General features: G+C 39.1%; 1 protein-coding gene across 3 annotated transcripts in view; it reads right to left on the bottom strand.

Moving 5' to 3' along the window:
• Window positions 1-15,988, bottom strand: part of LARP4B (La ribonucleoprotein domain family, member 4B) — an 83,486-nt gene that overhangs the window by 42,553 nt on the left and 24,945 nt on the right. For all 3 annotated transcript variants that reach the window (XM_012731395.1, XM_004691204.2, XM_012731394.1), the window contains exons 2-3: window positions 15,180-15,314; window positions 14,155-14,214 (exon numbers count right to left, since the gene is read on the bottom strand). In XM_012731395.1, the coding sequence (XP_012586849.1) occupies window positions 14,155-14,214; window positions 15,180-15,260 (141 nt within the window). In that variant the 5' untranslated portion in view covers window positions 15,261-15,314. The remainder of the gene's footprint in view (window positions 1-14,154; window positions 14,215-15,179; window positions 15,315-15,988) is intronic.

Consider the following 15,988-nt stretch of genomic DNA (forward strand, 5'->3'; position numbering starts at 1 on the left):
CTCACACACATACTACACATTCTCCAAATTCCTTTTCTCATTTTAGCATGCTTGGCAGTTGACTCTACTATATCACCAATATGCATTAGTTTATTGATGCAGCCTAGAAGTGAACTGCCTGTAAACATTTTTAAATCCATGTAGTGAGGTGAGCAGCAAGCACAATTTTTTTAAATACACACAATGCTTATAATAAAATACATGTTTCTCTTCCACTAGCCATTTTCCACTAAAATTCATGGATGTCTATTTCACTTCATGCAGTTCTGAACTCAGTAAAGAGGTACTTGAGAATATGGTAAAGGAATGAATGTTTAATAAAATTTAACATGTAAAATTTTATTTTCTACTTTTTGTGCAAGTTCATGCCACAAGTAAAAAAAATTCTATCCTTACATAATTTACTACTTAACTGCTGAATATTTTAAGTCCAAATCAAATAGCAGGAACTTAACACACTTAAGCTGCTAAACAGGATTCAAGAGAGAATTTGGTATGTGACAGGATAAACGGAGAAAAGACTTGTCATTAAGAGCAAGCCATGTAGAGCCTCCCTGGTGGCACAATGGGTTAAAGCACAGCACTATGAAACTCGCCCCAAGCCACTGCAGCATGACTTGGATCCCCAGCCAGGGAGGTGACCCATATGGCGCAGCAGACCTTTCCCATTTTGTCCACTGCTCCCCTCAGCAGTGTGTTTCAGTAGATCTCTCTGGTCTGTTCCCCTGTCTCTGGTGAATCCTCTTACCCCCCACACCTCTAGACTTATGCCAATTCTTGTATGCATAAATACATACATCTTAAAAAAAAAAAAAGTCGGCGACGTGAAACTAACATTGCAGAGTCTATAGGTGCTGGCACAATCCATTCACCTCCTATATATTTTTTTAAAGATTGATGTATTTATGCATACAGAACTGGGGTACAAGCCAGAGGTACAGGGACATTGAGAGGCTTCACTAGAGACAGAGTGGGGAGCAGAACAGGCCGACTGACTAAGTACACTGTTGAGGGGAGCAGCAGGTGGGTCAGGAGAAGTCTGCCATGCCATGTGGGTCAACTCTGAGGCCACGGATGAAACTCTCACAATGAGGCAACTGTGGCCAGCTTGCAGTGCTGTGCCCTAACCCGCTGCACCAGGAGGGAGGGCCCACACCCCCTATATTTAATCACAACAATACTACAAGGCAGATATCTATCACTGCTCTACTGCACAAACCAGAAACTAAAAACAGAGAAAGACCACATAACTTGACAACAAAACAAGGATAATTATAAATTTGTGTACTAATACCAATAAACAAATGGCCATTGTCATTGACTTCTTTAATTTAAATGAGAAATGGCTTATATTAAACATATACATACATACAAGCATGTGTATGTGCAGTTATTCTCTTGTATTTATATGGCATACCAGCTAATTATCAATAACTCAAGCTTCCTAAGTCTTACTTTCTCAATGAAAATTCTGGTTAAACAATGGTTATTAAAACCAGAGGTAAAGCCAATATTATGGCATACTCTAAAGCAACCCTTCTTTTTGTATTTGATTGATACTTCCTCTCATATATACATATATATATATACACACACACACATATACATTTATTTATTTACATCTTTTCTTCATTTTGCACATTTTTTCATCTCAGTTATAATCCCCATGAATTTTCTAAAGCAACTTTATAAAAGACCTACATTGTGGAGGGTCCTCCTTGGTGGCACAACAGGTTACAACACAGCATGGCAAAGCTGGCCACAATCGCTTCAGCGCAAGTTCGATCCTGGCCAGGGAGGTAACCCCATGGAGCAAAGGACTTCTGTCTCACCCGCTGCTCCCTCAGCAGTGTACTTTGTTGATCTGGCTGTTCTGCTCCCCACTCTGTCTCTGGTGAATCCTCTCACCGCCCCTGCACCTCTGGCCTATACCCTAGTTCTGTATACACAAATAAGTAAATCTTAAAAAAAGAAGATCTACACTGGAAAAGTATAGCCTCCCAAAGTTCTGGTGCTCTAAAGACCTTTCTAATCCTCAAACTATGTTACATAAAAAGAAAAACCTTCCAATTCAAAGCAATTGTGTTTTCTGGACATGAAACAGAATAGTACCATTGACAAGTTACTGAGTAAGAAGTAGAGTAATAACAGAGAAGGTGACAAGGTAGGTGGAGAATATAAAAATAAGTGATATACTGGAAAAAGAAAAAAGAACCTTCAAATTTTTTTTTTAAGATTTATTTATTTATTCGTACAGAACTGAGGTACAGGCCAGAGATGCGGAGGGTGAGAGGATTCACCAGGGACAGAGCGGGAAGCAGAACAGGCAGATCGACGAAGTACACTGCTAAGGGGAGCAGCTGGCGGGTCAGGAGAGGTCTGCCGCGCCATGTGGTCACCTCCGGGGTAGGTGGGAATCAAACTCATGCGGAACTGGCTTTAGCTTCTTAGTGCAGTGCTTTAACCCGCTGCGCCACCAGGGAGGGCCCAAATTTTTAAAGTTAGTACAAACTATTCCTAGATTTGTCTCTAGGTGAACTTAATAATTCAGAGAAATTCACTGACTTAAAGCCATTTACCAGTAAAATGCAGTAATAGTTGCTAATACAGGATTTAAAAAGATGTCTGTACAAGCACTGAGAACTGGGTTCCGAAAAGCAAACTACTATCACTCAGTGTAGTATGTTAAATCAGAATACTGGTATCTCATAATTGAACTTTTAATTTAGAACAGTATGTGCAGGTCTCAGTGAAAGCAGAAAGTAAGACACCATCAGGATCCATTTGCATGCTGCACTGGTGTCCCAAGCACTGACAGCAGTCAATTGTTATTATGCCCACTTCTGTAAATGATTACATGTGTATTATTTTTATATTGTTTTTTCCTTCACAACTATTTAAAGAACAAAACTAATTAACTCAAATATAACTCTGGTAAAACTCCCATATGTGGGCATGGAAAGAAAAGGTGTACAATGGATAATATCCCAATTATCACAGGGCTTAATTTCTACTTATTTAATTCCATGTAACAGGCAATAACTTTGAGCCACATCTACCTACTTACTATTACCACTTCTCTTGCCTACTGCAACCAAAATAAAGTACTGAACACACGCAATTTTGCTATTTTAAGTATTCCCTTTCAATCACATTTGTCCAAAAACTGCTTTAAAAGCAAGGCTAACTCCTAGTTTTTGAAATTTGCACTTAACAGATTTCTGGAAAGATGCTTAAGCTGAAAAACGCCACTGCAGAATCATCTTTGAGAGTTCTTCCAAACAGATGAGCAGAGATTGAGCACTGTGGCCTAAAGCGAAGAGACAAACTAAGTCTTCAGAATCACTCTAAAAAGCAACAATCCCTTGCTTTAAATAATTACATATAAAAGCATGGAAAACACAGGTTTTAATTCATTTATCTTTTCCAAGCATGTTCTTTCAGAAATGACTCTTCAGTGAGTAAAATGCCTATTCTGTGCTGGCAGTGGAAAAGGGATGGGCAAAAGGCAGGACAGCCTTTACAAACACAGGCAGCACCCACAAACAAGAGGATCTGCACAAAGCACAGGGTTTAATGCTTAAAAGGACTGACATAAACTCTGCCTCAAATAAACCAAATAGTGAATCTAATTCACATGCTCCAAATGGAAGTGATGAAATTCGCCTATGATTACTTACAGCCTTATCTACCCCTCTAATTATGCCTACTTAGAAAAAAAAAAAAAAACCATTAACTTAAAAGCAACCAAAGTGAAAAACTACTATATCATAGGACAATAGTAGAAATGTATAAATTATACTTACTAACTGTATGTCTCTATTTTGCCATTCCCATGTAACACCATCCTCTGCCATTGGTAGCTGACAAGGGGCTTTTTCCATCCAAAATGAGGGTGTCTCAAAGTCCTGTGGTTCATCATGTAGGTCTTCAATAAATGTGTACTCACTTTCTAAGACACTTTTTCCCATTGTGCAGAGACAGCCCACTTGATACCCACCATAACCAGCTGCCAGTCTTCCAGAAAACAACTGGCTTGTTAACCCTCCCGTCAGGTAATAGGAAGGTTCATTCAAAAACTGGGAATGTGACTCCTCTGGGAAGTTCCGCAAATCCACTTTTGAAGGACTTTCAGATATATTTACATCTTCTGTAAGTGATAAAACATGGTATTCACTGCTTGGTACCATCATTTCTTTGCTGTCACCTGGGATGATGGGCATTACCTGCATCACAGGATGAGGAACAGCTTTGTTGCTGCCTACTCCAGCAGGGTCAACACCAGCCAAGCAAGAATGCCCCTCAGGACTGTCAGGTATCTCCACTTTCCCAAATGTCACCTCTGAATTTCCCATAAAATCCACTACACTGTTCACAGTGGGTTTAGCACATCGCTGTCTAGAATTGTGGATATGACCACTTGTCTGATAGGGGTCCTCACAGTCCAGAGTACAGGAATTAATGCTATCTTTCTCCGAATAAAGTCTCTCCTCTTCTTTACTTGTTAGCTTTGGCTCACTTGACCCCAGTGCACCATCACCAAAGGCATCTTCAGGTGGTTCAGAGAAATTCTGTTTCAGTCCTAGATTTTCCCCATTGTTACTAGAATTTTTCTTTACTTCAGACTTTTGTACTCCTAAATTCAAACTGTGGCTTGCAGACAATCCAAGATTAAGATCTTCATGTCTGAAGTTATCCACTCTATGGGTTTCATCGTTTTTTTCTATTTGATATGTTGCAAAATCAGGGTTTTTTGTTGTAGTAGTACTAACAAAAGCCAGTAGTTCCTGCCTGGGTACTGCCTTGCATGTGAGTGTATCTGTTTCCCAGTCAGAGGTAGTTTTAGTATTGGACTTGATATTTTCTATGTTATACTTAATTGTTTCTCTATGGTTACTTTTTATTGACTCTTTTTCATCATATATTAATATATGAGAGTTACTGCCTGACCTCTTGACACATTTTCCATCTTCAATCTTAGAATTCAGGCCTATTTCACTTTCTTCTGTGCAAGTGAAAAAAAATCCAGAGGGGATAAAATTGCTCTTAAGACTTGTGGAGCCATCAAAAGACTTGCCATTTGGGGACATTTCCTGGGAACTTCTAAGCTCCATGTTTGCCTCTTGGACCTCGTGAGTTATATCACATATCTGTGCCTGGACCTTTCCAGCCCCTGGTTCTGCACACAGAACCACCTGACAAGATCTCCATTCAAAAGCCCTTTTACCATGAACATCATCTTCAAAAATGCTCATCTTAGCTTCATCTTGACAATAAGAACTATTCTCAGATTGCAAAGACAAATCTCCTTTGTTTGTAAGGTGGGTACTTTCAGTTCCAAGGCTGTGGCTGCTGGGGTGCTGCTCCTCCATCTCTGGTGGTCTCTGAAGGGGTTCAGGTCCAGAATCAACATCAAGTGTGTTAAGGGCAACTTGCTGGAAATTAGGACCAATGGGAAGACACTGATTTGGAAAGTTCACTGAACTGATACAACTTGTTGAGTTTAAATTAACTCTATTTAGACTTAGGGAGAGGAGACTACTATCCGATCTGCTGCAATCTAAGTTTAAACCATCTTTCTTCAGTGGTGTCATTGAGTTACTTCCTCCTTCCTTTTCAGAGTTCAAACTATGATCTATACTAACTGTTACAGACCCAGATTCACTATTTCTTCCAAAACCTGAAGTGTTAATGAAATTAACATGTGCATTGTCCATGGGATTTATAAGTCCTGAACTCTCCATTTCTTGAGGAACGGCACACTTGTATTTTAGTGAGTCAGTATCTACATTAATATTTAACTCAGGGAGTATGGCAACATTATGCAATGCCATACTTTCTGGGGAATCTTTAGGGAATCTGATGTAAGCATTTGCCCTTAAAGATTCAGCCTGCCTGTCACCAATGTTTACCTTACAGAGCGGGTCACTTTCAGTCAAAAGTTCAAAACTAAGTACAGTTTTCTCATTGAAGAAATCTTCCTTCATTTCATTCAGACCTGGCATGCCCTGTACTGACAACCCTTCCTCTAACATCCCTGGTCCGTGGGCAGGGTTCTCTGTCAGCCAGATCCCTCTGCGAATCCCCTCAGCAGGGACAGCTGAACAACCCTCTTCCACTGCAGCTGCTCCACACAGTTGTGCACACAGCTCGTCTTCAACACCCAGGCAGTCAGGATCCACAACACAAATACTGTAAAATTCGCTCTCTTTGGAATTAGTACACTGTTTGTGATTAACACAAATAAAATTGTCAGTCTTACTCTTCCTATCAGATACACCTAAATATTTACTCTCGTCACTATCAATTTGAATATTTACAGCTAGTTCTCTCTCTATTTGAGACTTTTTACAAGGGTGATGGCACAAATGGTTATTTACAAGAGCTCCTTCCTGCTGACCCTGTTCAGAAGGCACCAGTACATTAGAAAGAGACTCATCATCTGCAGAAAAAGCCCATTTATTGGCCAGGCCCACACAAAGAGTATCATGGGCATATTCACAATCCTGTTCAACAACAACACTATCTGATTTCTGGGCTGGCCCATCTAAATTGTCCTGCCTAGTTGAGATTGAGGATATTGAAGAAGAAATAGAATCAAACAACTCTATTAGTTTGTGACTCTGCCTATGCCCAGATCTCACAAAAACCCCAGTCCAAAGATTAGTTCCAGCAGCCACGGTGTTGGCTCCATGTTCAACACAGTAGAGCTCCTCACCTTCAAGGGTATCAAATAATGAAGATAAAGTTTTACTTATCTTGTTCTCCGGTTCCTTCTCTTCCACAGATTTTTGTAACAGGCCAGTTTTCTCACAGTCATTGTCACCACTTAATTCTTTGCTGAAGCAACAACCCATGTTCAAAAGTTCAAAAACTCACATAACAATGGTTGTAGTTTTCTCCGAGTCTCTACAACTGCATCGCGCACTAACTTCCTATGGTTTCTGACAAGAAGCCAACACCCAGATACCAAAAATAACCCCTTGCACAGCAGTCACATGTCCCTGCCAGTCAAATCCAAAATCCTAATTACAACAGACGCTGCCTAACAGCCATCCTACACCATTAGTTAAAACCCAAACACACATTATCAAAAGAGCAACAAAGTTTTTTCCTTTTCATTTTTTTCATCTCTTACCTTCATAAATTCAATTAAAAAGTAACTAAAATCATTATACCAATGCTAGTATCTCAGCATTCTCTGGATTATATTTAACAGTATGGCGTCAACCAAAAAAGTTAACTGTATGTTCCCTACAAAGGAAATATATTAGGGTCCTCCCTAGTAGCACAATGGGTTAAAGCACAGCACTGGGAAGCTAGCTGCAGCCGCTTCAGCACAAGTTCAAGCCACGGCCAGTGAGGTGACTCACAGCAAACCTCTCCTGTGTCGCCCGCTGATACCCTCAATAGTGTAATTCGTCAATCTGCCTGTTCTGCTCTCCACAGTGAATCCTCTCACTGTCCCTGTTCCTCTGGCTTGTACCCCAATTTTGTACGCATAAATACATAAATTTTTTTTAACTTCTTGAAAAAACGTTCATGTATTTATGCGTACAGAACTGGGGTACAGGCCAGAGGTACGGGGGTGGTGAGAGGATTCACCAGAGACAAAGTGGGGAGCAGAACAGGACAAATGACTAAGTACACTGCTATGGGGAGCAGAGGGCGGGTCAGGAGAGGTTTGCCACGCCATGTGGATCACCCCCAGGGCGGGGATCCAACTCATACTGGCTTTAGCTTCTTAATGCTATGCTTTAACTGGCTGTATAACCAAGGAGGGTCCATAAATAAATAAATCTTTAAAAAGAGGGAGAATAATATTAAAAACTTGTGTAAAATTTATAGCTAGGTACTTAAAATTACATCTGATTTTCTGTATTTGAGAAATAATATATTTGGGTATAAAGTTGTAAATATGCTAGGCAAAAAGCGGGATGGTTTCTGTTAGAAATGAATGTTTAAGTGTTTATGGTGAATGACATGTCATCTGGGACTTGCTTTAAAACATCACAAACAAAATATGTACATATATACAAAACATTTTTTTTTAATGTGTGCTTAGGGAAGAAAAAAAGACAAAATTTGAGAGCAAGAGTAGTTTAAGTTCCTGACAGGGACAATGAGATTCATTTTATTCTACTTCTGGAGATGTCTGAAAAATTAACAAAAAAAAAAAAAAAAGGAAAGGGAAGAACAAGAAGGGAAAAAATCTGAACCTATTAGTACAATATCAGGAAGTCCCTCAAAAGCCACTGATGCTTTTTTTCACCTGCTAGTAAGCCTACTATGGTTCAGATTGCCAGCCTACACATGATGGACTTTGTCTCAACATTGGTTCCCAAAATAATCACTTCTTATTATGGTTCTGATATGATATTGAAAAAAAAAACAATTCTGTTATCTCCTCTAAGAGATTTTTCTGTCTAATCTAGAACTTGTGACTAGTGTCCACTAATGTCTTAAAACTACTAAAATGATGAAAAAAGTACAGGAATTTTACTTAGTTAAGCACAAAAATAGGCCCTTCCTGGTGGTGCAGTGGGTCAAAGCAAGCATTGCAAGTGTGGTACTATGTACAACATTTTAAGTACATAAATAGTTTAATTATATTATACATCCAGTAACATGAGGTGAACATATCATCCTGATTCTACAGACGAGAATGAAGCCCCAAAAGCATGAAACAGTGTACAATATTACTGAGGACAAAAAAGTACTAAGACCATCATTTGATTGATCTCTCACTAGTTAGATATCCATATGAAAGAAAAACTATTCACATTTGCTTCAGAGTTCAGTGGAAGTTCATGAGCTCATCTGTCTACATTTGAGTATCTGTTCATTCTCACCAGATGTATAACAAATAATTTAACCACTCTTTGTTGTTGGGAAACTAATAGAATACTTAAAACAAACCCATTATCATCACTTCAAAGGTCTCAGCTCACCTCCATAATTGCTGGTTGTTCTAGGATGCCATCTTCTTCTCATGTTCTCTTTATTTCAGTCAATAAAAACTGAACTAGCCCTCCCTGGTGAAGCAACAGCACTATGAAGTTGTGTGCAACCACTGTTAGTAGGAGTTCAATTCCTGACCAGGGAGGTGCCCCACATGGTGTGGCAGTCCTCTCCTGTCCTGCCTGCTGCCCCCATCAGCAGTTTATTTCAGTACATCTGCCTGTTCTGCTCCCCACTCTGTCTCTGGTGAATCCTCTCACCGCCCCTGTACCTCTGCCCTATACCACAGTTCGGTATGCAAAAGTAAATAAATCTTTTTTTTTTTTAAAGTGACTTATGCAGGTACAAGAGGTCCTCAGTAAGACGATTAATGTGGGCGTCTGGGGTGGCTCAAGTATCTCAGTGCTATCAAGCTATCGCCAGCCACTGCCGCATCCCTGGCCAGGGAGCTGACCTACATGGTGTAACAGACCTCTCCTGTCTCACTCACTGCTCCTCTCAGCAGTGTATTTCAGTAGACCAACCTGTTCTGTTTCCCACTGTCTCTGGTGAGTCCTCTCACAACCCCTGCACCTCTGGCCTCTTTCTCAGTTCTGAATGCATACATAAATAAATATTGGGGGAAAAAAATCAGTTCCTTATATCTTTAAAAAAATAATTTTATGTGCTGAGGTTTAAATCCATCAATTTAAATGTGTTATAACTTTTGGTTATTACATATAATACCAATAGTAACACATACAAACATATAAATAGAAAGAAAGACATAGGCAGCTAGATAGTAGATACCTAAAGAAAGAAAATTTTTTAGATGTCCTAAACATCAATCATGCTATTATTTTCAAGTGTCTCCAGAAAAGAATCAATGTGCTGTTATATAGTTCCTGCTCTTATTCTCTTAAAACACCAACGATAAAACAAATATTTGAACACCTACAAAATAGAGAACAAAATTTTATAAACAAAATTCAATCAATTATACATACAGGAAGTAATACAAGGAACCAATAAAAAGGTGATTTGATAAAAGCAGTTATAGTTGAGAAAGCCCTTAAAGGATGTAAAAACTTTCATCACAGACAGAACAGGGGTGTGGAGATGAGTTAATTTTCAAAACTGTTACTTTTTAATATCCCTAATCTACATCTACAACAGCCTTTTAAATACTTTGCTATAGGGTATAGTAAAACACCTATTTGCTTATCTGAAATTTACATGTCAGACTCTAACTTCCCTAATGAAGTCCAACTGGCTCTAACTGCCCACCTCACCACTCACTTGAACTGCTACCAGGGGAATTTCCCCATGAACAAATTTTTACTTATTCAGGTTTTCCTATCAAAATGAATAAAACTAGCATCCATTGAAAGTTGTTCAATTCTCTGATTCATTTCACAAAACAACAAATTGGTATGGTTGAATACATATACAAAAGAAATTTGAATTCTATCCATTCCTAGTCTAGATCATCATTTCGCACTTCCATTACTTAGTTTTTAGACATTCTTAGTTTTTAGATACTCGGTGCAGTTCATTCTTTAAGTATGGGTCAAAATAGTCTTCCTAAAATATGTTATCCACCTAAAATCCACTACCTTTAACCTAAAATATGTTATCCACCTAAAATCCACTACCTTTAACCCAAATTATTTTGGGATGAATTCGTTTCTTTGTATGCAAATTAGTTTCAATCACTAAGAGACAAGTGTAAGCAGTTGCTGAAATGCTGACAAAGGAGCATGTTTTTGTTTTCGGTATTACTTTCTATTTGTTTCTCTTTTTTAAATAAAATAACAGATGTCCAAAAGTATTTCATCTTGAATTTGGACTCTGAAAGCCAGATTGCCTGAATTTAAATCCTAGTTCTGCCACAAAGTAAGTAATCATCAGGAAATAAAGATTCTCTGGGCATCATTTCCCTTATTTGTAAATTAGAAATATCAGTACTTAGGGAAAGACAGGGAATAAATGTGTAATGTAAATCAAGTGTTAGAAATGACCATGTGGGCCCTCCCTTGTGGCGCAATGGGTTAAAGCCCAGCACTATGAAGCTAGCCACAGCCACTTCAGCATGAGTTCAATCCCCAGCCAGGGGGGTGACCCACATGGTGCAGCAGTCGTCTCCTGTCTTGCCCGCTGCTCCCCTCAACAGTGTACTTCATTAATCTACCTGTTCTGCTCCCCACTCTGTCCCTGGTGAATCCTCTCACCACCCCTGCACCTCTTGCCTGTACCCCAGTTCTCCATGTATGATAAAATAAATCTTTTAAATAAGCATGCAAGTCTGTGAAGGTTATTAATGCTGTGGTTACCACCACATGTAATTTTCATTAACGATATTAACTGTATTGTTGGCACACCAAATGTACCATATAGACAAGATACATTAATAAACAAAACAACATTTTCTGCTCTGATGGAGCTTGCAATCTAGTCTAAGAAGCAGACTGATGTAACAGAAACCTCACAATATACAATCTATTGGGGCTACTGTAGTGATGGAGGAAGTCAATAGTTATGGGGTCATATAGAGATAGAAAACTGTGAGAACCTGGGGAACTGCCATGGCCTAGTGCTGACAACTGAGGTGCTGACTTAGACTTCTAAAAGGAGTCCTCTGGTCACTGTGCTAAGAACAATACACAGGAAGACAATGGTGGAAGCAGCAGACAGAAGGGAATATAATTATCCAAGTGGGAAGCAATGATCCATAATAAGGGAAATGAAAGCACCAAATTGCTACATAAAGTCTGCTCATTCCTGTGGTATGTATTTGAGCTACATATTTTCCTAATTTAAAATATACATTTATTACATTTTTACCCACAAGGGCTTGTGATAATATTTCCTGTCAAGATCAAGGTGGCAGCTTCTGCATGCATTTACTTTGTTGCCAATCCATTTCCCTATGCCCTATGACTCTTCCTCTTTTTGTCTGCCATGTGTACTTCAACATGTGCAAGTGGTCTGGTGCCTAAAGAAGGCTGTCAATGGCCAGGGAAAGGATTCTGGTGCATTCTGTCATTTCTTTCTGTGTTTGACAAAAGTTGACTTTTAACTATTTCCTGAATAAAACGCCTTAAATATTAACTTGAAAACTGCTTGTGATATTCCAGATGGTGCAAATGTCAGGTAGTAAAATTATCATTTTTAAAAATAAACTACAGACTTCTCTATAAGCTGGGAAATGTTTTTACTGACCCCCCGCCCATAATAAAAGGCTATCAAGCAGATGCCCAACATCTATCAAAAGCTTTTGCCAGAACAAGGAATGAATGAGAAATACCTAGTGCCAACTTGAAGGTGCTAATAAGGACTGTGTGATGTGTGATGAAAGGCATTTCTTCTTTCAATTATTGGAAAATCACACAGGAATGTCTTTAACTATGAATGTGACCAACTGTACTAGACATCATTAAATCTGACAATTCCCCACATTAAAAACATATCAAAATATAAGATGCATATTTCTGTAGACTGCAACTTGCCTTCCACTCATTTGTTATCCTCTCAGCATTGCTGCCCTAAATCCACCATCTAACTCCATACACTCACAAACTAGCTACTCCCCTCCCTCACCCAACGTATCTTCTACTTTTCTTCCTATCCTTCCTACCACTAACCTTTCTAGTTTATCTCAAGTTTCTGAAACAGAGTGTCTGTCTCCCATGGAGCGTATTTTCCTCAGAAACTGTTTTATTGATCTTATTCACTAGTGCTCAGGTTGGTGAATACACAAAATTTTACTTAAGAACTAATTAGATACAAAGCATCAAGTTAGCTACAAAATTGAACAGATACTGAAAATGTAGAAAGACTCAACACAGGACATAGGAAGAGGAATTAGCTGCATGTAGGCATGGCCCATCTCAATTGGATACAGGAAATATCCTAAAACTGCATCATCCATAAACAACTAAGTTAATTTGCTAAAAAAAAAAATCATTCAATTGTATCCTTTAAATGGCTAAGTTTTACAGAGTGCATATTACAACTTCAAAGAAAGCTGACCTCTCCCCGCCCACGCCCCAAAAGAGGAGGATACAGACCCTGATGTTTCTGGTTTGGAAAAAAATGTTATAATTATTAATCTAGTCACTCTAATACTAAATAGGTAAATGAGGTTCTTACAGTTTAATATTCATTTACTATAGTTGATCACTTTTAGGTGCTCACAGATTAACCAGGTTTATAAAGTCACTAATCACTAAGCCTGTAGAAAACAGGAAGCTGTATCACAAATATGGCTATTACTATTCAACATGCCAATCTGTTCTTGAAGTAGTTAGTTATTAATCTGGGCATGCCATGATTCCTATTTAGACTGTAACCAATGTGGGGAAAGAATAAAGCATAGATTAGCATACTCACCAATTCTAGCAAATGCACACACATAAGCATCACATGTAAGAGCAACAAAACCTTTACATCAGTGTGCCAGGAACAATGACAACTAAAAAGTATTAAGATAGGGCCCTCCCAGGTGGCACAATGGTCAAAGCACAGCACTAAAAGCTAAAGCCACTTCAGCATGAGTTAGATCCCCACCCTAGAAATGATACACATGGCGCAGCAGACCTCTCCTAACCCGCCTGCTACTCCCCTCAGCAGTGTACTTCGTCAGTTGGCCTGTTCTGCTCCCCACTCTGTCTCTGGTGAATCCTCTCACCACCCCTGCCTGCACCCCAGTTTTGTATACATAAATAAATCTTAAAAAAAAACAAAAAACAGTGCCACAACAAACATTATAGAGCACATAGGTATTTGGGGATCGATGGTTTTTTGTTTTCTGGATAAAAAACATGTAAGGGGACCCTCCCTGTTGGCGCAGCGGGTTAAAGCACTGCACTGAGAAACTAAAGCCACTTCCGCATGAGTTCGATCCCCGCCTGCCCCGGAGGTGACCACATGGCGCGGCAGACCTCTCCTGACCCACCCGCTGCTCCCCTCAGCAGTGTACTTCGTGGATCTGCCTGTTCTGCTTCCCGCTCTGTCTCTGGTGAATCCTCTCACCCTCCACATCTCTGGCCTGTACCCCAGTTCTGTACAAATAAATAGGTAAATCTTTTAAAAAAAAAAAAAAAAACATGTAAGAATGTGTCTTCCGATCTCTTTTTAGAAGCATCAACATTTTTCTAATTTTTTTACAGTAAATATTTGAGCACTGCTGTGATTAATCTTGAACTGAATTACCTGACTCAAAGTTGGGATGGAACTTGTCTGAGAAGTGGTTTGAGATATGGGACCATTCATCTGTAAAATTGAAAACATCAAATATCCCATCACTACAATGTATAGTATAGAAACATGTTTTCAAATTACAGTAATACAAAACAAAACTCACTAAGGAAAGCACATTTTTTAATGTTCTCATGTGAACTATTCAGAATTTTAGAAATTTGGTGAAATAAGTAATTAGAATACTGAAACCCTAAAATTTAAAAGATTCTGAAATTGACTGAATACCATAAATTCTTTGTAGTTTCAAAGGATGAAATTAAGAAAATATGCTTTTCCTAAAGTCATTTATAAACTTTAAATAATATTGCTTAACATGACAAAATCTTATAATAAATGTAGTTTAATATTTTAAATTATATTAAGATCATAATTCTTTAAACACACAGCACTATAATGACCATAACATTAAAGTATAAATTACTGCATTCCTGATTTATAATTCAAAGCTTTGGGCCCTCCCTGGTGGCACAATAGGTTAAAACATAGCACCATGGCCCTCCCTGGTGGCGCAGCGGGTTAAAGCACAGCACTGAGAATCTGAAGCCACTTCCGCATGAGTTCGATTCCCGCCTGCCCCGGAGGTGACCACATGGTGTGGCAAACCTCCCCTGTCCTGCCTGCTGCTCCCCCAGCAGTGTGTTTCAGTAAATCTGCCTGCTCTGCAATCCACTGTCTCTGATGAATCCTCTTACTCCCCATAACGTTGGCCTGTACCCTGTTCTTGTATGAATAAATAAATCTTTAAAAAAAAAATTCAAAGACTGAAGGACCTAAACCTATGACTAACATCTATTTTCTCTACCATTTACTGCTACTTATACTACTGATAAATTGATTTAGAGTATAGTATGTATATATTCAGGTCATAAAATATGTGAACACTGTAACATTTCTACTTATTAAATCCAATGTAAAATCTTTTATCAGATAAAGAGAAGAGATGTATGCCAGGGATTCTGGCCTGGATGGATACTCACCAGATGAGCACCACCTTTCCCTTCCTGGACGCGCTGGCCCTGCGGTTCAGCCACGACCTTAGCGTCCTGATCAGAAGTCATGAGCTGTTTACTTTGTGGCTACACTGGGAGAAGTCTGATGTTGACTGTGGTATGCTGTGAAATGACAAAGGCAATAAATAAGTAAACAATAAATAGGTAAAATAGGTGAAGAGCATAACTGATTCTTAGAATGAAATTAAGTGTTAAAATCTTTAAGGTATTCTAAGACATGTTTATCACTCTGGATCTAAACTGTTTAAAGAAATCTGTTCCCAAAATAAATCTATCCATTGGGGCTCTCCCTGGTGGCACAACGGAATAAAGCACTGCATTATGAAGCTCTCAGAAGCCACTGCAGCATAAGTTTGAACCCCCGCCAGGGAGCTAACCCACATGGCGTGGCAGACCTCTCCTGACCCACCTGCTGCTCCCCTCAGCAGTATATTAGTAGATCTGCCTGTTCTGCTCCCCACTCTGTCTCTGGTGAATCTTCTCACCCACCACACCTCTGGCCTGCACCCCAGTTCTGTAAGCATAAATAAATCTTTAAAAAAAATAAATCTATCCATATTTTACATCTGATTCACCCAAGAAACAATTTTTTTTAAGTTCTCTCTTCACGCTAATTTAACGACCATGTGCTCACACACACACAAACCCACTCATGCCCAGAAAAATTCACTAAAATTTCAAAATTAATTTGGAAGTTAATGAATCCCAGGTCAATCTGATCAATTAATCCATCCATCTGCCTGCCCACCCTCCTGCTAACCTAGCTACCTACCTAT

Source organism: Condylura cristata, unplaced genomic scaffold (genome assembly GCF_000260355.1).
Source record: "Condylura cristata isolate star-nosed mole 26May11 unplaced genomic scaffold, ConCri1.0 scaffold00030, whole genome shotgun sequence".
In the NCBI taxonomy this organism is placed as follows: domain Eukaryota; kingdom Metazoa; phylum Chordata; class Mammalia; order Eulipotyphla; family Talpidae; genus Condylura; species Condylura cristata.